This window comes from Mytilus edulis, chromosome 6, assembly GCF_963676685.1.
Source record: "Mytilus edulis chromosome 6, xbMytEdul2.2, whole genome shotgun sequence".
NCBI lineage: Eukaryota > Metazoa > Mollusca > Bivalvia > Mytilida > Mytilidae > Mytilus > Mytilus edulis.
In genome coordinates, this window is record NC_092349.1 from 15,054,330 (window position 1) to 15,076,861 (window position 22,532).

At 33.5% G+C, this 22,532-nt stretch overlaps 1 protein-coding gene across 1 annotated transcript in view; it reads right to left on the bottom strand.

Moving 5' to 3' along the window:
• Positions 1-430: 430 nt before the first annotated feature.
• Positions 431-22,532, bottom strand: part of LOC139526220 (uncharacterized) — a 109,468-nt gene continuing 87,366 nt past the window's right edge. The window contains exons 10-17 of the mRNA XM_071321347.1: positions 14,599-14,850; positions 10,797-11,315; positions 9,828-9,934; positions 7,818-9,062; positions 6,565-6,595; positions 3,968-4,254; positions 3,580-3,607; positions 431-1,987 (exon numbers count right to left, since the gene is read on the bottom strand). Of these exons, the coding sequence (XP_071177448.1) occupies positions 1,689-1,987; positions 3,580-3,607; positions 3,968-4,254; positions 6,565-6,595; positions 7,818-9,062; positions 9,828-9,934; positions 10,797-11,315; positions 14,599-14,850 (2,768 nt within the window). The 3' untranslated portion in view covers positions 431-1,688. The remainder of the gene's footprint in view (positions 1,988-3,579; positions 3,608-3,967; positions 4,255-6,564; positions 6,596-7,817; positions 9,063-9,827; positions 9,935-10,796; positions 11,316-14,598; positions 14,851-22,532) is intronic.

Consider the following 22,532-nt stretch of genomic DNA (forward strand, 5'->3'; position numbering starts at 1 on the left):
TTTTTTCAAATATTCTGAAAAAGACAGGTATTTGTTTTCAGTACAGGCTACATAAAAAAACATAGTATGTCCGGCTATCTCTCCAACAGTTACATCATCATACATAATATTAAATCTATAATTTCCTAGGGTCAGGTGGGGGCATCATTTGTGTCTTACTTGCCGAATAATAATGTCGAGTTGTATTCAAGCATAACTTTTTGTCAAATCTAGATTATGTGGAACTTTACACATACATATGGCAGAGCAGAAGGGAGGGGGAGGGGCATTGTCCATATATAATTTCTGATTTAAATCAAAAAGAAATTAGACAACATCAAATGTTTTGGTACGAAAACTAACTTCTATACTTTTGGTTTCATTAACAAATGTAGATCTCTTGCTCATTTCTTAATAAAAAAAACATGCTAAGCTAAAATTAAAAAAAAAAACCGCTATTCCTATGCATGCGCAGATGCATAGTTAGATAAAAAATATCGATTCACCTTGACACAACACCGCATTAAATACATTGAAGCTTAAGTATTCAAGTATTCATTATAAATATATACAATCAAGTAAACTACAATGTTATATGACAATCACATATTTCATTATTATTATGTACATGAGCATACATTACAAACCGCTAAAAATTGCTAAAATAGCCATATATTGACACAAACACGTGATCTTAAAGTCAATACACCTTGTTATGTTCACCATTTTGAAACTTCTGAAATATAACAACTGTATCATGTTTCGACAGAGAAAACACTATTTGTCAGGAACTATTGTAATTGTTAAATGTGATATACAACATTGTGGTTATCTTTTCTAACATTGGTAGTTTATATTCAAAACAAGTTTCACAATGTCATACAGACGACATACCATTTCGTAAACTATAAAACTTAGATCGGTCACTTGGAGAGAATGATATATAAGTACCATTTTTACGGTTCATGTCAGTATTTAAAGACCAATTTGAAATATATTACCGATAACAACTAAAATATATACATATATTATTACTCAATTAAAAAAAAAAACATATACATTTACATATAATCCATTTTACACTCGTTTGTTTTAAAAAACAAACATTACTGTAAATGTCACATCACCCATTTATTTACCACGACAAACCAAGTTACTTAGATTATAACAAAGACAGATGTGTCCAAAATAAGCAATTTTCAAGCAAATTTAAAAAATTACTGTTTTCTACCTATCTTTAATAGTACTGGACATGACTGTTCTAGTTTCCAGTGTATTCGATTAATTCTTTTTGCGGGAATTTACAAATTTTTCGGAAAAGCAACAAATATTTATACTTCTTTCCTACTTTCATTATTTCTTATTAATCAATTAAAGGTATCGTATAACTACGATTGAACGTTTACTAATAATGGATTATTATTGTAGAGAAGATAGTCAACAGTAAACATGCTTGATGTGTTTTTCTTACATTTAAATTTTACAAGTTGCTTCTTTTAATGAAATAGTGTACAGCAAAACAATATGTTGTAGCCTTACATTTTATTTGTTAGTATTATTGATATTTTTGTTGAGATTTCTCCTTTGGTGTTTTGATTGATTTAACTTTTATTAAAATTTACATTTGTATTGCAGACATATAAACGGTAGAATATGCTGATAAAAAGATTTCATTATTTAAAGATAAAGACATAAATATTGGAGACAGATTATTTTTCTAGATATTTATCCTTTAAGTACTCCAATCCCCCAGTATCTACACGCTCCAGGGCAAGCATTAACCTGTATATTGTAGGTTTTAATTCTTTTCTTGATGATTTCCATTTTATCAAGATGTCTGAAATCTGACCGTACATATCCTTATGATGCCGTACCATTGTCTCTTTTATCGAGCTTATAGTAATTCCTAGCTCGATTCCGAGCTGTATTGCGCAGTTACCAATGTTCTGTGGTAACCCATTCAAAACCTCATCATGTGGAACTTCTTGTAGTCGGACATCTGCAATATCTATAAACATATATGTAGACAAACTCATCATAGGTAACATGATTGAACCCTAGTGTTTTAGTTTTGTTGAGGATATTTAAAATGCAAAGAACAAGACACAGATGAATACCAGAGTTTAATTTTAGTTTGTCAAACGTGGTATGTGATAACAAAGTTGGAATTTATTAACAAGAAAAATTCATAGACACATTATATCATGCCTAAAAGAAAAGATAATGGTACAAATAACATTAAAAAACATTGCATATAAAACTTTAGATTTAGCAACACATACACACCTAGTCAAATGGCAGGGTTAAAATCGAGTGGTACAAAACTCCAACTTCAATGTTGGAGGAGTTGTGATGCAGCCACATGACAGTTTACAATTATGGCCCGTATAAAATTTGAATATCAAAGATAATCAAACCGAAAAGCATACTTTATTGAACAACGTTTATGCTCTTCAACTTTGTACTTGTTTGGCTTTATTACTTTTTTATCTGAGCGTCACTGATGAGTTTTGTGTAGACGAAACACGCCTCTGACGTATTAAATGATAAACATGGTACCTTAGATTACTATTATTAGATTTTCATAGCTTCTAAGGAGTCACAGTTTGTATTGTATGCCGAACTAAGGTGAAAGAGCCTTCTTGACCATGAACAAGCACGTACATCTCTTTTTTACTGTACCAAATTTTCAAAACACAAGTTTACGTTAGAAAATTGCATTTTGTTTAAGAATTTCTCCTTTTTCACATTGAACATGTTTAAGGTAGACTTTTTCTATAGAATATTAATGACTCTATAAAGAACCGTTTATGAAATATACCATCGGCACTAATATAACATGCATAATATGCAAGACTTGATTAACTCGTCACTTATTTAAACTCTATTACAAATGATGTTTTGCACTATTCGTGGTGTTCTAACAAAAGTAGGTTTTTGAGGGTACTGTTTACTTATATATTATCCTTGACTTTCACATGTTTGGGTTCAAGAGTTTATATTGCATCAGACGCACAAAACGTAATGTGCTGTTTTCGTTTATTAAATCAGTGCTGGTGGACTGATAGTCCACAAGGGTGTCATCGACTCAGTCATTAGTGATGTGGTATCACTGACATGGTTTATAACAAAATCGACTGAAATTTTCCGTAGATAAATTATGAATTCTATCCGACTGACATAAAAGCTAAAAGATTAGCTAGCTATACAACCATGTTTAATCCACTATGTTCTACATAAAGGAAATGCCCGTACCAAGTCGGGAATATGACAATTGATTTCCATTCGCTTAATGTGTTTCAGGTTTCTTTTTGCCATTGCATAAATGACTTTCCGTTTTGAATTACCTCTGAAGTTCGGTAGTTTTGTTATTTTACTTTTAATATATAGAATATCTGTGACTTATTGTTCTAGCCTCAAAAATAACTTAGGGCCATGTATAGAATATCAGGTGTCATATATTTATAATATCCGTGGGTCATTGTTGTGACCTCAATAATGACTCAGTTTATACAGAATATCCGGTACACACGGTTTAACCCTCAAGTATAATTCAGTGTCATATATAGATAACTACTCTAACTACTTTGTATGTGTTACCTAGCAGATCCGTGTCTTCTCTGAATACCTGAAAACAAAAACAAAAACTGATCAACGGATTTCTGAAAATCTTAAAACTTTTTAGTATAAATAAATAGATTGAATAGGGTGTAACCAAATAATAGTTTTAAATAAATCATATACCGATGAGTAAAATGAGAAGCAGTCTCTTAATTGTAAAACCTCGTTTTGTCGATGAAAAGATTAAATAGGTTGTAACAAAATGATAGTTTAATAAGAATGTCATATTCAAGAATATGTAAAATATTCTAAAGTAAGCTTTAATAACATTCAGCTGACTTTAAAAAAAAAACGTAAACAAAAAGCAAACACTATCAATAACGCATGCATTGCAATGTGATCCTCTTATTGACACAACTGTCCAAACCTTGCAAAGTAAATGCCTTTCGTCCCCAATGGCTTTCATCGCATCCTTCAAATGGCCAAAAGATTTTTTTGGTTTTCCTTTTATTCTTTTTATTTTCCATGAATGTAACGCCATTATTTTGATTATGAGCGTCAATCCTGTGTAGCAGGTCTCAATATCTTCCCAATCCTTCTGTTCTAACCCAAGATGAAGAATCAATTTTCTACAACTATTGTAAGGAAGTTGATCGGCTAATCGAGCGAGTTGTTGTTCGCTTGGGGAATTTGTCAAGATGGTTTTCGAAAGACCTGAGTAATATAAAAAGATAGCGTAATGTATATGCGAAAAAGATATTCATCGTAAAAATAAAAAAAAATTCCAAAAATTTCCGCATAAGTATAAATACAACATGAAAATACCTTTTAACATTAACACTATATTTTTGCATAGCTTACAAGAGTGTAGCACGGTAAAAAAATTATACAGACGAAGCATTGTCTTTATTTGATATACATTGTCTTTTTGTAAAAGTTCCAATCGATGGTATGCATTATATCTTAGTCTTAATATTTCTTCTCCCACTTTAATTTGAATTGAACGAGCTAGTCACTTTATGGAGCAAAACATGTCTTGGTTTAACAGAGAAAACTGTGATCATTGTTTGATATCAAACATGACAAATTTGCAAGTTCTCGTGTTGCCGAATATCCTGACAGATCGATTTTAACTGACATCTGCATCCGACATATTGTACCATAAGCCCCAGTCCCATTAGACCACGATCGCACCACGCTCACTGCGATCTAAAATAATTTTTGTTCATGGTGAGGTCGCGGCATGAGCGGCATGAAAATGTAAATTTCTGTTACTTTCATGATGCTACTGTGTCCTCATTAAGCTTCAACAACGATCCCGCTACGAATATACCACGTTCTCACCGCGCTTATTCTGCGACATCACTACGCTTATCAAGACCTTTCTACGCTCATCACGTTCTAACTACGACCATACCACGAGTTATCCAAATGCAACACGATCTTACCACGCTTCTACTGCGATAATAGCACGTTCTTATCACAATTATACTACGTTCATACCACGATCTTACTGCGTTCTAATCAAAAACGTCAACATCGTGTTCCATATCAATACAGTTCCATTCCTTCTATTTCTGATTAAAACGTAGATGTAGCAGAAAAAGTACAGTCATGCCACCAAAATCAATTAGAACACGTGGGTGTTGTGGTAGGGATTGGTGTAGAGGCAGAGGGAGCTCTGATAGTAACGAATCCTGATCAAGCAGATATGTCGGACCGACCAATCCAACCGAAATTACAACCTATTGCTGGTACATAAAGCTCAAATGACGATATTTTAGTGAAAGATAGCAGAGAAGACACAGATGTGTAAATACTAAAAAGATATAGGAAGATGTGTTATGAGTGCCAATGAGACAACTTTCTATCCATTTAACAATTTATAAAAGTTAACCATTATAGGCCAAGGTATGGCCTTCAACACGGAACCTTGGTTCACACCAAACAGCAAGCTATGAAGGACCCCAACAATTACTAGTGTAAAACCATTCTAACGGGAAAACCAACGATATAATCTGTACAAAAACGAGAAGCAAGGTTGAGCCGTTACAAAAATGGACAGGAAGTCTAATAACATGCAAACAAGCAAAACCTGGAGTGATTTAATATGTTTTATGTGCAAATGACAATGAGAATGAGGGTCGTAGTATCAACTAAGTCATGGCGCAAGAAGAGCGTGACGAGGACGGCAAGAGCGTGCCAGAATCGTACTTTTGTCTTGAAAAGCGTGGTGTAAATGTGGTATAGTCGTAGTGGAAGCGTAGATTGGTCGCGGTGATAACGTGATGGTCGTAGTGAGGTCGTAATAACAACGCTGTGAGATCGTAGCGCATTCTGTCCGAATATAATCACGCTTTCGCTGCGCTCTCGCTATGATGTTTCAGCGGCCTCTGCGAACTTATTATGACCTACGTGCAGTCTCACTACCCTTCTACTACGACCGGATTTCGCCACGAACGCACCACGATTTTATTTAGTATGTTAAAAGTTGGCCACGCTCATCACGATCTTAAAGACCTGACCACGACTATGATACGACTTTACTACGATCTACACGATGTACTTCGATCATCGAAATCTACATTTTTTTCACAGATCGTTGTGCGATTGTGGCCTAGTGGGACTGCGGTATCATATAACGTTGTTGAGACATCAAAGGCAGCATAATAGGAAAAATATGATGAAATTGTACAGATTTTACTTATACCATATATTGAATGATTATTGACACATATATAATCGAATGCAATGTGTGCCTGGTGTGTTTTTCGCAAGGATCAAAATTACGGATTACACTAGTAGAGTATCATATGTATATCTGGAATACTTTAGTTACTTACTGTTTTTGATAAGGCTGCTCAATATTAAGTTTCTGTGTCGTGATTTTAGCTGTTGTTTCGTTTTTTATGGATTATTGCAATGGATAATCTGATTTTATCTTTGTCGCTTTTGAGTTTACTTTTCTATATACATACATCATATTTTGAAGTCGTATAAACACCTCAAACTAAATTAATTTACCTGGACAATGAGCCGGACAATCTGCCTGTATCTGAAAAAAAAATGTGGATTGATTTGGAAAAAACAATTTGAAATTAGCATGCGTACGGTGTCTTATGATTTACAAAAAAGCTTTAAGAAATAAATCACCTTCTTGATAACAGCAGGTTTTTTTTTTGTTTTGTTTTTGCTGGATACTAAATGCTTTATTTTGATTTCTTTATTTTATCCATTTACAGTTAACATTTTTAGAAAAGGTAAAAAAAACCGGTTATAAAATAGTTACTTATATGTAAACATCTATCAACATTTTCAACAATCAAGTTTTTAGCAGAAACAAATGCCGTTGTAGAAGGGTCTGAATACAGCCGAAATAACAAGCCAAACGATATATATATATAAACATCAACCAAACAATATTAGATCTGTAAATTTGCTTTCGCAAACTTTTTGTTCTTCCCTCGCCGGGATTCGAACCCATGCTACTGAGATATCGTGACACCAAATTGCCTGCACTGTAGCCGTCCCGCTAGACCACACGACCACCTGGGCTTCAAAATGAAGCTTTCGGTGGTCGGTTGTTACCTTTCCATGTCAGTTTTAATCTAGAGTCGTACTACAGTACATGATATATAAGGCATGAAGATGTTATTTTTACAGATCAGCTAAATTATTTTTAGTAAACGATCTTAACAACTAATGTAAGATACAGTCACAGAAAATAATTATATTTATAAGTACGTCTGAGCCAGTGACAACTCTACAACAGATTTATCCATCAGATCACCAGCAGTGATGGTGATGCATGACTGTGTACATTATGTATATACAACTCGTATAAACGTCAACCCAACAATGTTAGATATGTAAATATATCACTTTACTTTCGCTATATATATAGCAAAAGTAGATAAATACGGTGTACAGTATATATACATTAAAATGTTTAAATTCGCAAACTACATTTCACATCAAATATTAACAGTTCGTTAAACTATTGTCACTAGCGATTTTATGCCTTATTGCAATCTTCAAATTCAGACGACGTTTTAACAATTTCCTTGACGACACTATCGTTACGGTAAGGGGAGATAAATCAAACGTGTTTACGTAGGTTGATACTTCCAAAAACACAACATAAAACAAAGGTCATTCCGTTTACATAAGGTTAACTGTAAACAGTTGTATTGTTTTCGTTAAGTATACTCGACCATAAAAACAATCTATTGTTGACTTAACTTTATGACATTCAAGTTTTACATAATGTTACGTACCTTGTTAAAAAACCAGAGTAAAGGATACCTCGAGGAATGTTCATTTCCACTGTCGCACACCCATTTAGAATTTCGTTTCGCCTTGGAAATGGATACCACACATGGCGATCTTCCACAAACTACCCCGACTTCGGTTTCAAAGAGATTTGACAAGTTGGCTCTTTGGTGGCTCTTTCCAATGCTGCGTTGATAGAATTTTAAAACAACTTCTAGAGTCGAGGATAAGCATTCTTGAATGCTTGCTGCAATATCTGGAGATATGAAAGACTTACATGTCGCGTGTGTGAGGTAGACGATAACTTTTGCGTCCGCTACAATTATTCGAAACTCGGTTTTGACGTCCACACATAACACAGCCGATGAATGGTATAATAATGGCCGACCGTTCAACTCCATGATAGGCCATATACTGCTTACCGCTCCAATTAGTTTGAACGAAAGAGCAGACGGTATGCATGACTTCTGTAATCGATAAACCAGAGATAGTGTCCGGCTTGCAAATGATTTGTCATCCATAAATGACATTGGCATCTTTCTTTTGACTGTGCATGGAACTAAAAAATAATCTACATGTGCATCACTCTTGTTTGAATATCGTTTCGGCTGGACCAATACATCAAGATGTACAAGCACGTGAATAATAAAATCTTTGAAGTCATCATCTGGTATGTGACTGTGGAACTTCTTCTGTTTCCAAAGTTTCAGGAGATCTGTTTTGTATATCTTTCCAGTATCCGTCATTCTTCTATGGATGTTTCTAAGGGTGTCATCCTCGGGCCAAAACATCTCATCTGTGATGAAAGACCTCAGGATGTTGACCAATGCAGGTGGATAAAGAATGATGAAATTGTTCAGTTCTGGTTGATTAAAGTACATGATTTTTCCCAGTTCGTGTTGTGTTAAGAGGAATTCATCTAGTTGTTTATCAGAGAGTGCTAGATCTCCATTCATCGTGTTTGCTTCAACCAACTGTGTTTTAAGTGTAATGTTGATGTTATCTTTTTTCATATTAGAGATCAAAAGCTCGAGAGGAACCCAAATCATAGGCCGTCGTACGCCCCAAGATGGTTGGTTCTTGGCAATATTGACAAGTTGTTTTTTCAAATTCTGAATTTCTGGATCATCTGTATCTGTACCATTTATAAAGAAAACTGGATCGAAGATAATGTGTTTTTTCATTTCATGGGTACCAAACATCTCAGTGACTTTCTTTGCAAACATAATTTTCCTCTCCTTCTGCATATTCTGAAAGTTATATTGTAATAAAGGAACAGATTAGCAGAAACAATACACGGATACAAACTTCAGGCGGTGATTTGTATTTACTCGATAATAAATATGTATCAACTATCAATGAAAAATGTAACTATATATCAAATGTAAAGGCTTTTGTACAAAAACAGCAGCATATGAGACCGCATATCCGTTAATAATGGTGTTTTCGGAACGCTGATATTGGCCCTTTTTAGGCAAATAAGTGAAAAATCACCGTCCTCATGTCATCGGTTATGTGAGTTTGATAGCATTTCGAATGAAAATCGAATACGCTAGATAGTTTTGGATGCAAACATTAATGTATAAGGCACGTTAGGGTTGTTTACATTCAAAGTATCAACCAGATTGAACAGTTATCAAATTAAGCCTACACGCAATTTAAAGTATATAAAAAGCAAACTATTACTGACAAATTCATAAAAGTATATTGTTTGAGGAAAAGTAGAAATCGCTGTACGGCGATGATACATATTGAATACGTTGCAAGGTAATCTAGCTTTAAAAAATCGAAATGAGATCATTTGCATTTGAAAATCTGGGTTTTGGTACAGCGTAAAGATACTAAAGATATAAACCCCATTAAATTATGTAACCGACTGAGTTCTGCTTTGAAAGTGTTTTTTGGCATGTTTGATGTTTGAAGAACGGTATTTTGCGGTATTTTTTGTTACTTTGTTAATAAATGTGTCTTCGATATTTGATGGTACTTCATAATTAACCAATTTAAAAGCTTACCTTCGAAACAAGGTCGCTATGCGTTGCAGCAAACAAGATCATAGGCATAACATCACTATCATCAACACAGTAGGTGAGTATTGAATTGACCCAATGATGCACAATAGCTGGGGAATGAATATAAATCAAAGAGAAATATCAATAACAAACGTAGGATAACAACATACTGACAATTCCAACGTAAATTTGTTAAACTGTTTTATTTCTAGCATAAAACTCTGATCGTATCATAATTTTTAACTACATTACACCATCAAACAATCTGTCATCAAAATGGACGATACTAAACAAATGAAAAAGCTACGAATGCAAAAAAAATAATAAACCGACATTATTAGTGTGAACAGACATAATATAAAGAAATATCAAACAAAAAGAGAACAAGATATGTTATCCATATGCAGGAGCTGTCCAAGTCTTGCTACACCAAACGTAAAAGTTCAACCTCATGGAACATGTGAAAGTAACATCAACCCTACTGTCGTATAGGTTTGCTCTTAACCAGCCCCTCTTGTCGATACCAAGATAACAGTCAAAATGTAACTGTATGATGTGGTTTCTTTAATTTCAAATTCGATGGGATAGATGCGTTTTATAGAGTTTAATAGTTGTTATATAGCGAATGATCAGGTCAGAACTGAAACGGAACAAAGCCTGAATTTATTAATTATCAATATTTGTTATATGATAAATGATATACAAAAAAGATTTGCAGACTATATATAATTCTATCAAAATTAGTGTGATGGAATTTGAAATGGAACGAATAGTTTATGACTGATATGAAAGGATAATAGTGGATGCTGAATGTGGAATGCTGAATATGGTAATAGCATATAATGCTGTTAGCGGGATACTTTTACAATCCAAATACTGTAAATACCTTGTTAGTTTCATGAATTGCGCCTTCACAACGCATAAAATTGTTCACTTTTTGGTCATTTTCATTGTATGTTGGATCATACTTACATTCATTAGAAATATCTCCCGTAGGATATTCCTTCAGTGGTTCATGAAAATCCTTACTACCATCAAACATCACGACAAATGTCCCACCGTGCTGAACAAATAACTGATGGGTCATATCATACGATCGTTGACCACCAAAGTCGACCAGATCTGAAGGAGCAATCTTGATTTTATATTGACCACTCTTCACTTCTTTCAAAATGTCGTCATGTATAGCGTAAGCCTCAATTTTGGTCATCTTAGGCAAACTAATTGGTGCAGTGTTTTTCATTGCAAATGAGATGGTAGTACTCGGAGACTTTTGTGATTTAGTTTTAGGCGCAGCTGATGGTTCAGATTCTTTGGACCTGGAAAAGGTATTTTTCGTTATTGCCAGATTAATTGGTTCCGGATTATTAGTTCCCGTATGCGATTGTACAATGTGATGCTCCTTGTTGGAATCCGAGGGTTGACATACGCTTGTCCTACTATTTGGCTTGCCAATAACTACCTTGGTCAAAACATTTGGACCTCTAGCTTCTACAATCAAAATTAACATGTTTAGTATATGCAAAGTTAGGAATATAGACTGAGGACAAAAATCTAAGAAAATGAAATGTAGAAAAAATAAAGAAAAACAAAAATTACTCACTTATATATCCATTTACGAAATATTGCATTGTAAATGTGGCAAACTAAAGACAAAGGACCTTCTAGAGATATCAAACATAGATACATAGGGTATAATAATGAAAAGGAAATATGATGCTTAAATCTAAGAAAAACATAAAACTCCAGTGAAAAAATAAAATGAAATTAGAACAATGTTGTCTTTTTTAATTTCGTTTGACAGAATTTTGACATAGAGAATACCTTAGATGATTTTAATGATTTAAATCTAAAGAAAAATACTCTTTAACCTACACGATAGTAAGAAAATGTTGTATGATAGTCAATGAGACCCTCCTCCTGAGACAACAGGACACAGAGGTAAACAAATATTGTTAATATACAACCTTCAGCAAATCTCATATCGTATAGTAAGCTTCAAAAGGAATCGAAATGACAAATGTAAAACAATTCAAACCAGAAAAACTTAACGTCTGATTCAATAAAAAAAAATATAGATTGTCACGGCTTTGGATATATTTGCCTGCGCGAAACACTCCCCCTTACTCCTGCATTAATTGCAAACTTCTAATGGATTATAAATTCACCATTGACAGTACACGGAAGAATCACTAAGCTGAAATTAAATGCAAGATTTCGCTGTTATAAAGGTTTCAAGAAAACAACAGTTATTGCACTTTGATCATAAAACGCACAGGCGTAACAAAAATGAATGATTATTTTGGAAAATATTACATGCAATACAAGATAAATGACAATTATAATCTAAATCGTTATGAGATATAAAACGTTCCAGTAAGGGGACTGATAGAGTCTTGATCCAATCCAAAACGTGACCATTACTAATGAAAGCAATTAAAACGAGTCTATCAAAAATTGAAAATGAATTAGGTTCGAAAAACACATTTTCATTACAGTAATGCACTAACAACTGCTGAGTTGCAGCGATGATAACGCCATAGCAATGGCGAAAAAGACGCGTTTCTCAGTTTTAAGATAGAATGCAAAAAGAGATCGTATGTTTTTGTACATATGAACTATCTCCATGATAGCAATTTCAATCAAGACAATGCAGAGCAGAAAGAGAAATGAAATTTTTAAACATTTTCAGAAGAAGTTGTATATTTAAAAAAAATAAAACATAAAAACCTGCCAAAAGATAGGTGTGCCATTGCCATACTTAAGAGTATCAATATTGTACTAACAACCTCTCTTAAATCCCTCCTTATTTTTTTTTATGTTCAGAATCTTATCCATATATCTCCAAAAAAAGGTGTAAAAGAACCTAATAGACATTTAAACTCATAAGTCGAAAAAATACTGATATTGCCGTTGCAACAAAAAAAAAGTCAAAAAGACAAACAGTACACAAAACAAAAGATAAAAAACTTAGTACTGAGCGACACAAACCCCAGCAAAATTTTTGCTTTGGAAGTTATGCTGCTACCCGTCGTTTTATCCATGTACGTACATACCTGTTGGTAGGTCTCATTTAGTAGGTCATATTTGGGGGTGAAGGGCGGGTCTTTGGTTACGGCAATTTGAATATGGATATCCTTATCTGGGACAATGTATGAATCAGTTATTCCATAAATAACGAAGGGATTATTTCAACTTCACCAAATAAAACCTTTGGTTTATTATACAGCTATCAAGGAAATCATGAAAGAAAATGTAAGCCATGGAATATCGTACAAACTAGGAGATATATACTTCGTAGTAGGCGCAGGTGGAATGTTGCTACATTTGAATATTCTTTAATTGTTTATTTATTCATAGTGGTGAATCAGAGTGCAGCAATTTGTGCTGTGTTTATAATATTTTTTATTTGTATCTTTTAATATATTAACGCATCAAAGACATTTTAAACCCTTATTTAATTCACCTGAACTAATTCTCTTTTTGAATTATATTGTACCATATTGTAAATATAAATCTATCCGCTGTTTCGGTTAAGCATTTAGAATATTAATGCTCATTCGATAAGTGGAGTGCTCCAATAAAACGGAGGTATATACCAGAACAGAACATAACAGAACAGTAATGCTCAATATCCCAAATTAGTAATCCTGCAATTGCTTTATTTTGGGGGTACTCATATTGCTAAATCCAAATTTTATTTTGACAACATTTCTTCAGAATCATCACAATAATGTGACAAAATATACGTTAAGTTCAAATTAGGTTTGTTGCACCAAAATATAAACTTTGCAAGGAACTGTCATCATTGTGTAAGCTTTTCTTACAAATTTTAATTTCTAAATTTACACATCCGTTGCCACGTGATAAGCAAAAACTACCTCTTCCTTCCTGAAATAATAAGTTCAACGTGTAGATTATCTCTGTCTTTCCCTTAACGGTCATATGTTTCTGTTTAATTGATATTATTAAACATTCGATAGATAGGTATGATGTTTCATTATCAACACTATGGAAGTTTTTTAGTCTTTGATATATGTTATTTTTTAATTGTTATTATTGGCTTTGAAGTAGTTGTCAGTTATTGCGAGTACTCTCCGATCTGTACTCTGTGTCTTTGTGTTGTTGTTATTAACAAAGCATGTATAAATACAATATCACGAACGCTATTTTGTTTACTGCATTGTATCAATGTGATGCGTGAAGCCCTTTTCAACTGCTATGTATAGTTTGTTGTACTGTGACACAACTGTCCCATGTTATGTTGAGGGTTGGCGCTTGTAGGTCAGTTATCGTCGTTGGTTTGTGTCTGTTATATTTGTTTCCGTAAAGTGTTTTGTTATAAATCAGGATGTTAGTTTCTCTCATTTGAACTGCTTCATATGTTTTATGTTGGGGACTTTCACAGACAAATATAGGGTATGAATTTTTCGTATTTTTGAAGGCATTTCGGTTGCCTAAAACAGCTTTCGCCAACGTCATTTGGTTAATGGTGGATAGTTGTCTCCTTATATTTATATTATGTAACACATTCTTAGCAACTAATCTTCATTTTGTTATGCATTAGTATTGTCACAAATATGTGTTAATAAAATTTAGAAAGGAAATGGGGAATGTTTCAAAGCGACAACAACCCGACCATAGAGAAGACAACAGCCGAAGCCCACCAATGGTTATTCAATGTAGCGAGAAACTCCCGCAACCGGAGGCGTCCTTCAGCTGGCCCCTTAAGAATGTATCATATGCAATCTTAACCACAATTAAACTACGTTACCTTCGTTTAAAGGAACCATCTCAAAAGTTTCCAAGTTTATACCGTTACGCCCAAAGTGTATGACTAATCCATCTGTTGATTTCCATGAACGTGGTATAGGGGTTCCAATAAGAACACTTGCTAGGGTTGACTTTCCACATGCACAACTTCCACATAGAAAAACTCTATTTTCAAACGATTCGTATGTACCAGTGGATAACAGTTTGTGAAAATCTTCAGAGGTGCCAGCAAAAGGAAGTAAATCGGGATTTACTAAAACACAGAAATTGATAATCAGCATCTGTTATGTTTTTTATAACTCATATGTGAATATTCAATCAAGGACAAAAGAGCAAAATATTACTGAATTAACATTTTCAGATTTTTAATATGAATACAAAATGCCTCGTATTTTAAATGCTTGTGACACTAACAACAGTATTGCCTACAGCTGTCAATATATTTACAATTTTATTTCATCCCGGTAATAATACCGAGGAAGCAAATCAGATTTGTCTTAAAGTATTAATTCAGAATCATTTATTTGTGTAATGCAAAAGTCTAAGAAATTGAGTTCGAAATATTCACGAAATCGCCTATACCCTTTTTCAATATTTTACAATGAATGATATAGGTCAATGCGAAAAAATGGTAAAATATCATTTAACCAATATTTATTAACAATATATATAGTTTTATTATATATCTAATATCTGATATCTAATAAAAGCTGAATGACAGATGATTATTGTAAAACACAATTTGGCACCTAAAATTGAATAATAGAATAATTACATGAAAGTAAAAAAAGAAAGGTAAATATTTTCTGGTTAGATATCTGAAATAATTGAATTGGGCCTATATAACAATGCATAATTTCTGGGAATCGATATGCTCTGATAAACAAATGAGGTATGTTGGTTTTTGTCAGCACAAGGCAAGCAAAGGTAGTGTTTTGATATAAAATATTTGAACAAAAACCAAAAGAGATATGAATGCTTTGAGTTAAAGAATTTTACATAGGAAACGATACGGCCAAGAACTAATGGTAGTAGGTATATCCTAAAATACGAAGTGTGTTCAGTGTACTGTAAGGACCATGTATGAATTTCATTAGTATATCTGCAGTATGCTATTTTAAGCATACATTCAGAATGAATCTATATTTAGATATGTCTGCCTATTTGTAGTGAAAACTGCTAAAACATTTTTCATCTAATTGCCCTTAGCTAGACATTACCAGTTTCATAAGTTGTATACGGTGCATAGAAGATCAGCCTTATGCTTTCAGAGTAGATCTGATTTGTAACTTCGTTCCAAACCTGGACTTGTATATGTTCTGTTTTCTCTCACTTCTACGACTACAAAGTTTAGCTTTGCACAGACTCCTTAAGAAAGTTAGAAGTAAACACGGCTGAAATCGACATAATACAAGTATTACGGTCATCATCACCAATTGGTTGACTGATACGGTTCGTTGGTATGTAAATCAGTAGCAAATTTTGTTGCAGTCTTATAAATTCAGATACCAGTATATCTTTGTGATCTAAAAGTTTACCTGTAATGTGCACGACATTTCGACGCGGGCCTAAGACTGAATTAAAGTACCTTTGCCTTATTTGTAGCCTGGATTTTAAGTATTTTTATTGTCATCTAATAATGTCCTGATAATTGTAAGATGGTCAGTTTTATCTGCTTATATAACATTTCTGTTTGAACCCGTCCTAGTTTTCTTACCACAATAATCTGACCATTAAGTGTTTTTTTTTCTTCTAACTATTGTAGAAACATTAATGTTCGTTGGGTTAAAATTTCTTGCTTTCGAAATTAGGAAACTGATTTGTTAAATGGTGTACTACAGTTTAATATAGATTTCGACAACTACTTGAAAATTCCAGGTTCTCCTGATAAAGGAGGGATTTACAGAAGACATCAGGTAACGGAAACTACTTGTGACATATAGTTATGATATCGGTATCAGATTCGACCCGGAACCTGTTATCACCTGTTATTAGGTATTATTGATTATGTGGAAAAAACGGCCTCAAATGGTGTAATTTTTGAACAACACTTTGTTGTATAAAGGTTAGATATAAAAGTGCATTCTTTGATTCGTCATTTTTTATCATGTCGGCTAACAACGTGGACCTCGTTACAAATGTATATATATATAATTGATTCTTTGACAGAATCTTGTATAAATTTTTAGAATCCTTTACAATATATAATTTAGTTGATCTGTAACAATTCCATCTTCATACCTTATACATCATTTACTGTATTATGACGCTAGATTAAAACTGGCGAGGAAAGGTAACAACCGGCCATCGAAAGCTTTAATTTTAGGCCTATGTGGCCGAATGGTCTAGCGTGTCGGATACAATACAAGGTTTTTTTTTCAGTAGTATGAAATCAAATCCTGGCGAGGGAAGAGCAAAACATTTGCTAAAGCAAATTTACAGATCTGACATTGTTGGGCTGATGTTTAGACGAATAATATATATATATTATCAATATACAGATCCATTTATTTGGCAATCGTCAATGGCAGTCAGCAGGGTTTTACAACATCAGTTGTTCAAATGCGTTTTTTTTAAATATATTTTTTCACTAGGTTCATCCTATCTTAACTCTTGTAAATTCACGAGTCTGTCCTAAATTGAGGTAAATTAAATGGCCTTCCAAATACTTTTCGATCCCTAACATCACTGACAAGACATTAATTTTCGAAATCAGCATATGGTGTAAACAATTGAGCACATCATGTTGTGGTTTACCATCTTTGCCGCAAGTTTATTGTTTTCTACTTGGTATTAAATTAATATAGAGATCCATTTTGTTACACCTTGTGGTTAATTTATTTGGCAATCATCAATGGCAGTCAGCACGGTTTAAGAACATCAGTTGTTCGACCTGTTAGTCAAATGAGTTTTGTTAAAATTTATTTTTTCACTCTTTTGGTCTTTTGGAAAATACTGTTTGTGCTACATTTATACCCCTCTCAAACGAAATTTGTTACATGCACAGGTATAAAAATTGCGGTTTTTATCCAAAGCAATCATAGGTTTGAACTTTGTTTTCAATTTAGACTTATTTATATAGATCTGTAAATTTGCTTTCGCAAATTTGTTTTTTCTGACTTACTTATATTATATATATTATATATTATATGTAAATTTGCTTTCGCAAATTTGTTTTTTCTGACTTCCTTATATATATAAGATTTTAACAAGGGCTAAGTTTTATGACCCAAATGGAATACAATACAACGTTTCAAAATGTAATGACCCTAGATGTGGTCTTTGTGAATACATGGCAACCGGCCCGCAAATAACATTGAAAAACGGCCAAACCATTATTCCAAATGCAGACATGAATTGCAAAACGGTAAACCTTATTTACTGTATTGTATGCAGCACTTGCAAGGAATGGTACATCGGACAGACTGGTAACTCAATTTGTCAAAGAGTTCGTGTTCACAGACAACAGATACGAGATCCATCCACACGAATGCAAGATGTGAGCGAACATTTCGAAACGTGCAGTAGTGGAAAATTTACCGTATATCCGTTCTATAAAATGAACGAATCGAACAAATATAAAAGACTGGCAAAGGAAGCACACTTTATAAAGGACTTTCAGCCAAAATTAAACGGATCTACTTAAACACGTTTGATTTATCTCCCCTTATCGTTATTGTAACGTAATAAACGTTACCAACGGCAGTGTCGTCAAGGACATTGTTAAAACGTCGCCTGAAGATTGCCAGAAGGCATGAAAGCGCTAGTGACAATATTTTAACGAACTGTTATTATTTGATGTGAAATGTAGTTTGCAAATTTAAAAATATTATTATATATATATATATATATATATAACGACGCTATATCAGTTATCCTGAAGAGTCCCAATGGCAGAATGAAATCGATTCAACTGGAACTGATAACTTGTTACTTATTTTACTAATTATTTTATGAATATATATATCTGCACATGTGAAAATTATTTTTAACGCCTATATATATTATCCGGAGGAAGAAAGAAGAATAGTTTATAAACATTCTCAACCCGGGATTAAATGATAAATAATATTTTAATTTTAAAGTGACATTTTTAGGTAGCACAATACAAAGATTTTTTACTCCCAATCAGACAACTTTAAACTGATGTAATTCATTTCATCCTTCTTTATATTTTATAAATGAGGTACCAAAAGAAAGAAGAAAGATTTATTTTCAAATTGTGATAATTTCATTATGACATAATTATAACATAAATAATTACTATGTCATTAGTCGCTATATTGTGATGTCCAAACTTGAATGAATTTAGCGTCTTTGTTCTTCATAGCATCCCAAAATATTTTATAGATTCTTGTACAATACAGCTTGACCTCCAACACTGTGTCTCAGATTTCCAAAAACATTAATAGAACAAATTTTATACCCAATTGAATTTAGTGGTTTCTAATGAATTGATGTTGCAAACTTCATTGAAGATTTATGAGAGAATGAAATACAATAGGAAAAATCTGAGACACAGTTTTGGAGGTCGAACTGTGTTGTGCAAGAATCCATAATTTTTTTTTAGAATGCTATGAAGAACAAAGAAGCTAAATTCATTCAAGTATGGACACAGAATGGCAACTAATTACATAACAACTAATTATGTAATAATTATGTCATAATGAAATTATCACAATTTGAAAGATTAATCCTTCTTCTTTCTTTTGGTACCTCATTTATAAAATTTAAAGAAAGATGAGTGGAATTACATCAGTTTAAAGATGTCTGATTGGGGATGAAAAATCTTTGTATTGTGCTACCTTAAAAACTTAAAATGGCTTTAGTAGTCTCCCTTGTATTTGTTAACGTCATACTATTGTTGACGTCAATCAATTGTTGATTTTATACTTATGAATACAAGTCACATCTATTGGAAAGTAAGTCCTTGGAATCGTCCGTTGTCGTCAAAATCTTTCAGCAACAATAATAATAATAATAATAATAATAATAATAATAATAATAATAATAATAATAATAATAATAATAATAATAAATATAAAGCAATTGTTTTGAAAACAATTGTTAGGCAGTCTTTCCCCTCTGATGAATGGACAATTGATTTTTTTGATTTATTGATTTGGAAAAAGGGGGGGGGGGGGGGGTATTTGTTTGTTTGTTTGTTTTTGTAAAGGGTCTATATTATTTAGTTACCGGAGAAGTTTCATGTTTAGTTTGGAAAGTTTTTCTTTTATTTTAGATACAGCGCGCGCGCAAGATTGAAGAGACATCACGTGACGCGGGTTTATATTAAGAAAAACTTAGTCTTTTTATTTCTCTTTAGGTCGGGACGTTAAACAGGCAACATGTATAGAGATGGAATGCACACAATGTAATTTCTTTTGTCATTGTAGGAAATTGACATTTTGATGAAAGTTCACAAGCAGTGCATGTTTTGGATTTAATTGAATCGGTGTAACTTTAAAACACATTTATTGATTATTTTTTGATGATGTCCATTTTTCAGCACCTGTTTGTAACACAGATTAGTATTTCAATCTCGGAGCGGACATTTTATTGTAGGTTTTTACTGAGATTGACGGACCTAGCAAGCGATTTTTACTGCATTGCCATTTCTTTTTTCTAGGAAAAGTCTTGAGAGATATCTGCAAAAAGTTTTTTTATGAACCTTCAGTACATGTATGCCCTGCTGACTGCAAATTTTCAGGTCGATTGGACTTGTAGTTTCAGAGAATATGTGGATTTTTTTTTCAGAAGAGACGTAAGAACAATAATAAAATAAAAATTTTCTTGAATAATTGAGAGTTTGTTCCTTCAATAAACTGTCATAAATAAACAGTCATACATATTGATTGATTGATTAGTTGGTTGATTGATTGGTTGGTTGGTTGGTTGATTAAACACGTTTGATAGGGTCACTTAGAACAAGGGAAAAAAAACCTCAAGAGACCTTGCATCCCGTATTAAACGCATGACACGGAAACATACATTAAGTGATTGATTGGTTGGTTAAACACGTTAGTTAAACATGTTGATTGAACACGTTGGTTAAACACGTTGGCTGGTTAAACACGTTGGAGAGGCTCAATTTAAACAAGCGAAAAAAAAACATCTTGGATCCCGTATTTAACACATGAAACGGAAACATGCATTGATTGGTTGATTGGTTGGTTGGTTGGTTGGTTGGTTGGTTAAACACGTTGGTTAAACATGTTGGTTAAACACGTTGGTTAAACACGTTGGCTGGTTAAACACGTTTGATAGGCTCAATTTAAACAAGCGAAAAAAAAACATCTTGGATCCCGTATTTAACACATAAAACGGAAACATGCATTGATTTATTGGTTGGTTGGTTGGTTGGTTGGTTGGTTGGTTGGTTGGTTGATTAAACACGTTGGTTAAACATGCTGGTTAAACACGTAGTTTAAACACGTTTGATAGGCTCAATTTTAACAAGCGAAAAAGAAACATCTTGGATCCCGTATTTAACACATGAAACGGAAACATGCATTGATTGGTTGATTGGTTGGTTGGTTAAACACGTTGGTTAAACATGTTGGTTAAACATGTTGGTTAAACACGTTGGCTGGTAAAACACGTTAGATAGGCTCAATTTAAACAAGCGAAAAAAAACATCTTGGATCCCGTATTTAACACATTAAACGGAAACATGCATTGATTGATTGATTGGTTGGTTGGTTGGTTGGTTGGTTGGTTGGTTGGTTGGTTGGTTGGTTAAACACGTTGGTTAAACACGTTGGCTGGTTAAACACGTTAGATAGGCTCAATTTAAACGAGCGAAAAAAAAACCATCTTGGATCCCGTATTTAACACATGAAACGGAAACATGCATTGATTTATTGGTTGGTTGGTTGGTTGGTTGATTGATTAAACACGTTTGTTAAACATGCTGGTTAAACACGTAGCTTAAACACGTTTGATAGGCTCAATTTTAACAAGCGAAAAAAACCCATCTTGGATCCCGTATTTTACACATGAAACGGAAACATGCATTGATCGGTTGATTGGTTGGTTGGTTGATTGGTTGGTTGGTTGGTTGGTTAAACATGTTGGTTAAACACGTTAGTTAAACACGTTGGCTGGTTAAACACGTTAGATAGGCTCAATTTAAACAAGCGAAAAAAAACATCTTGGATCCCGTATTTAAGACATGAAACGGAAACATGCATTGATTGGTTGGTTGGTTGGTTGGTTGGTTAAACATGTTGGTTAAACACGTTGGTTAAACACGTTGGCTGGTTAAACACGTTAGATAGGCTCAATTTAAACAAGCGAAAAAAAACATCTTGGATCCCGTATTTAACACATGAAACGGAAACATGCATTGATTGGTTGGTTGGTTAAACACGTTGGTTAAACATGTTGGTTAAACACGTTGGTTAAACACGTTGGCTGGTTAAACACGTTAGATAGGCTCAATTTAAACGAGCGAAAAAAAACCCATCTTGGATCCCGTATTTAACACATGAAACGGAAACATGCATTGATTGATTGATTGGTTGGTTGGTTGGTTGGTTGGTTGGTTGGTTGGTTGGTTGGTTGGTTGGTTGGTTGGTTGGTTGGTTAAACACGTTGGTTAAACATGTTGGTTAAACACGTTTGATAGGCTCAATTAAAACAAGCGGAAAAAAAGAGACCTTGAATCCCGTATCAAACACATGAAACGGAAACATTGATTGATTGATTGATTGATTGATTGATTGATTGATTGATTGGTTGGTTGGTTGGTTGGTTGATTGATTGGTTGGTTGGTTGGTTGGTTGGTTGGTTGGTTGGTTGGTTGGTTGGTTGGTTGGTTGAAATTCAAACACTCATAAAACTGTTTAAATAGTGCCAAAACCACATAATTTGATGACCTTGACCTTTGACCTTGTGACCTTCGTCAAGGTCATTGCTCCACAAGGTCATTGC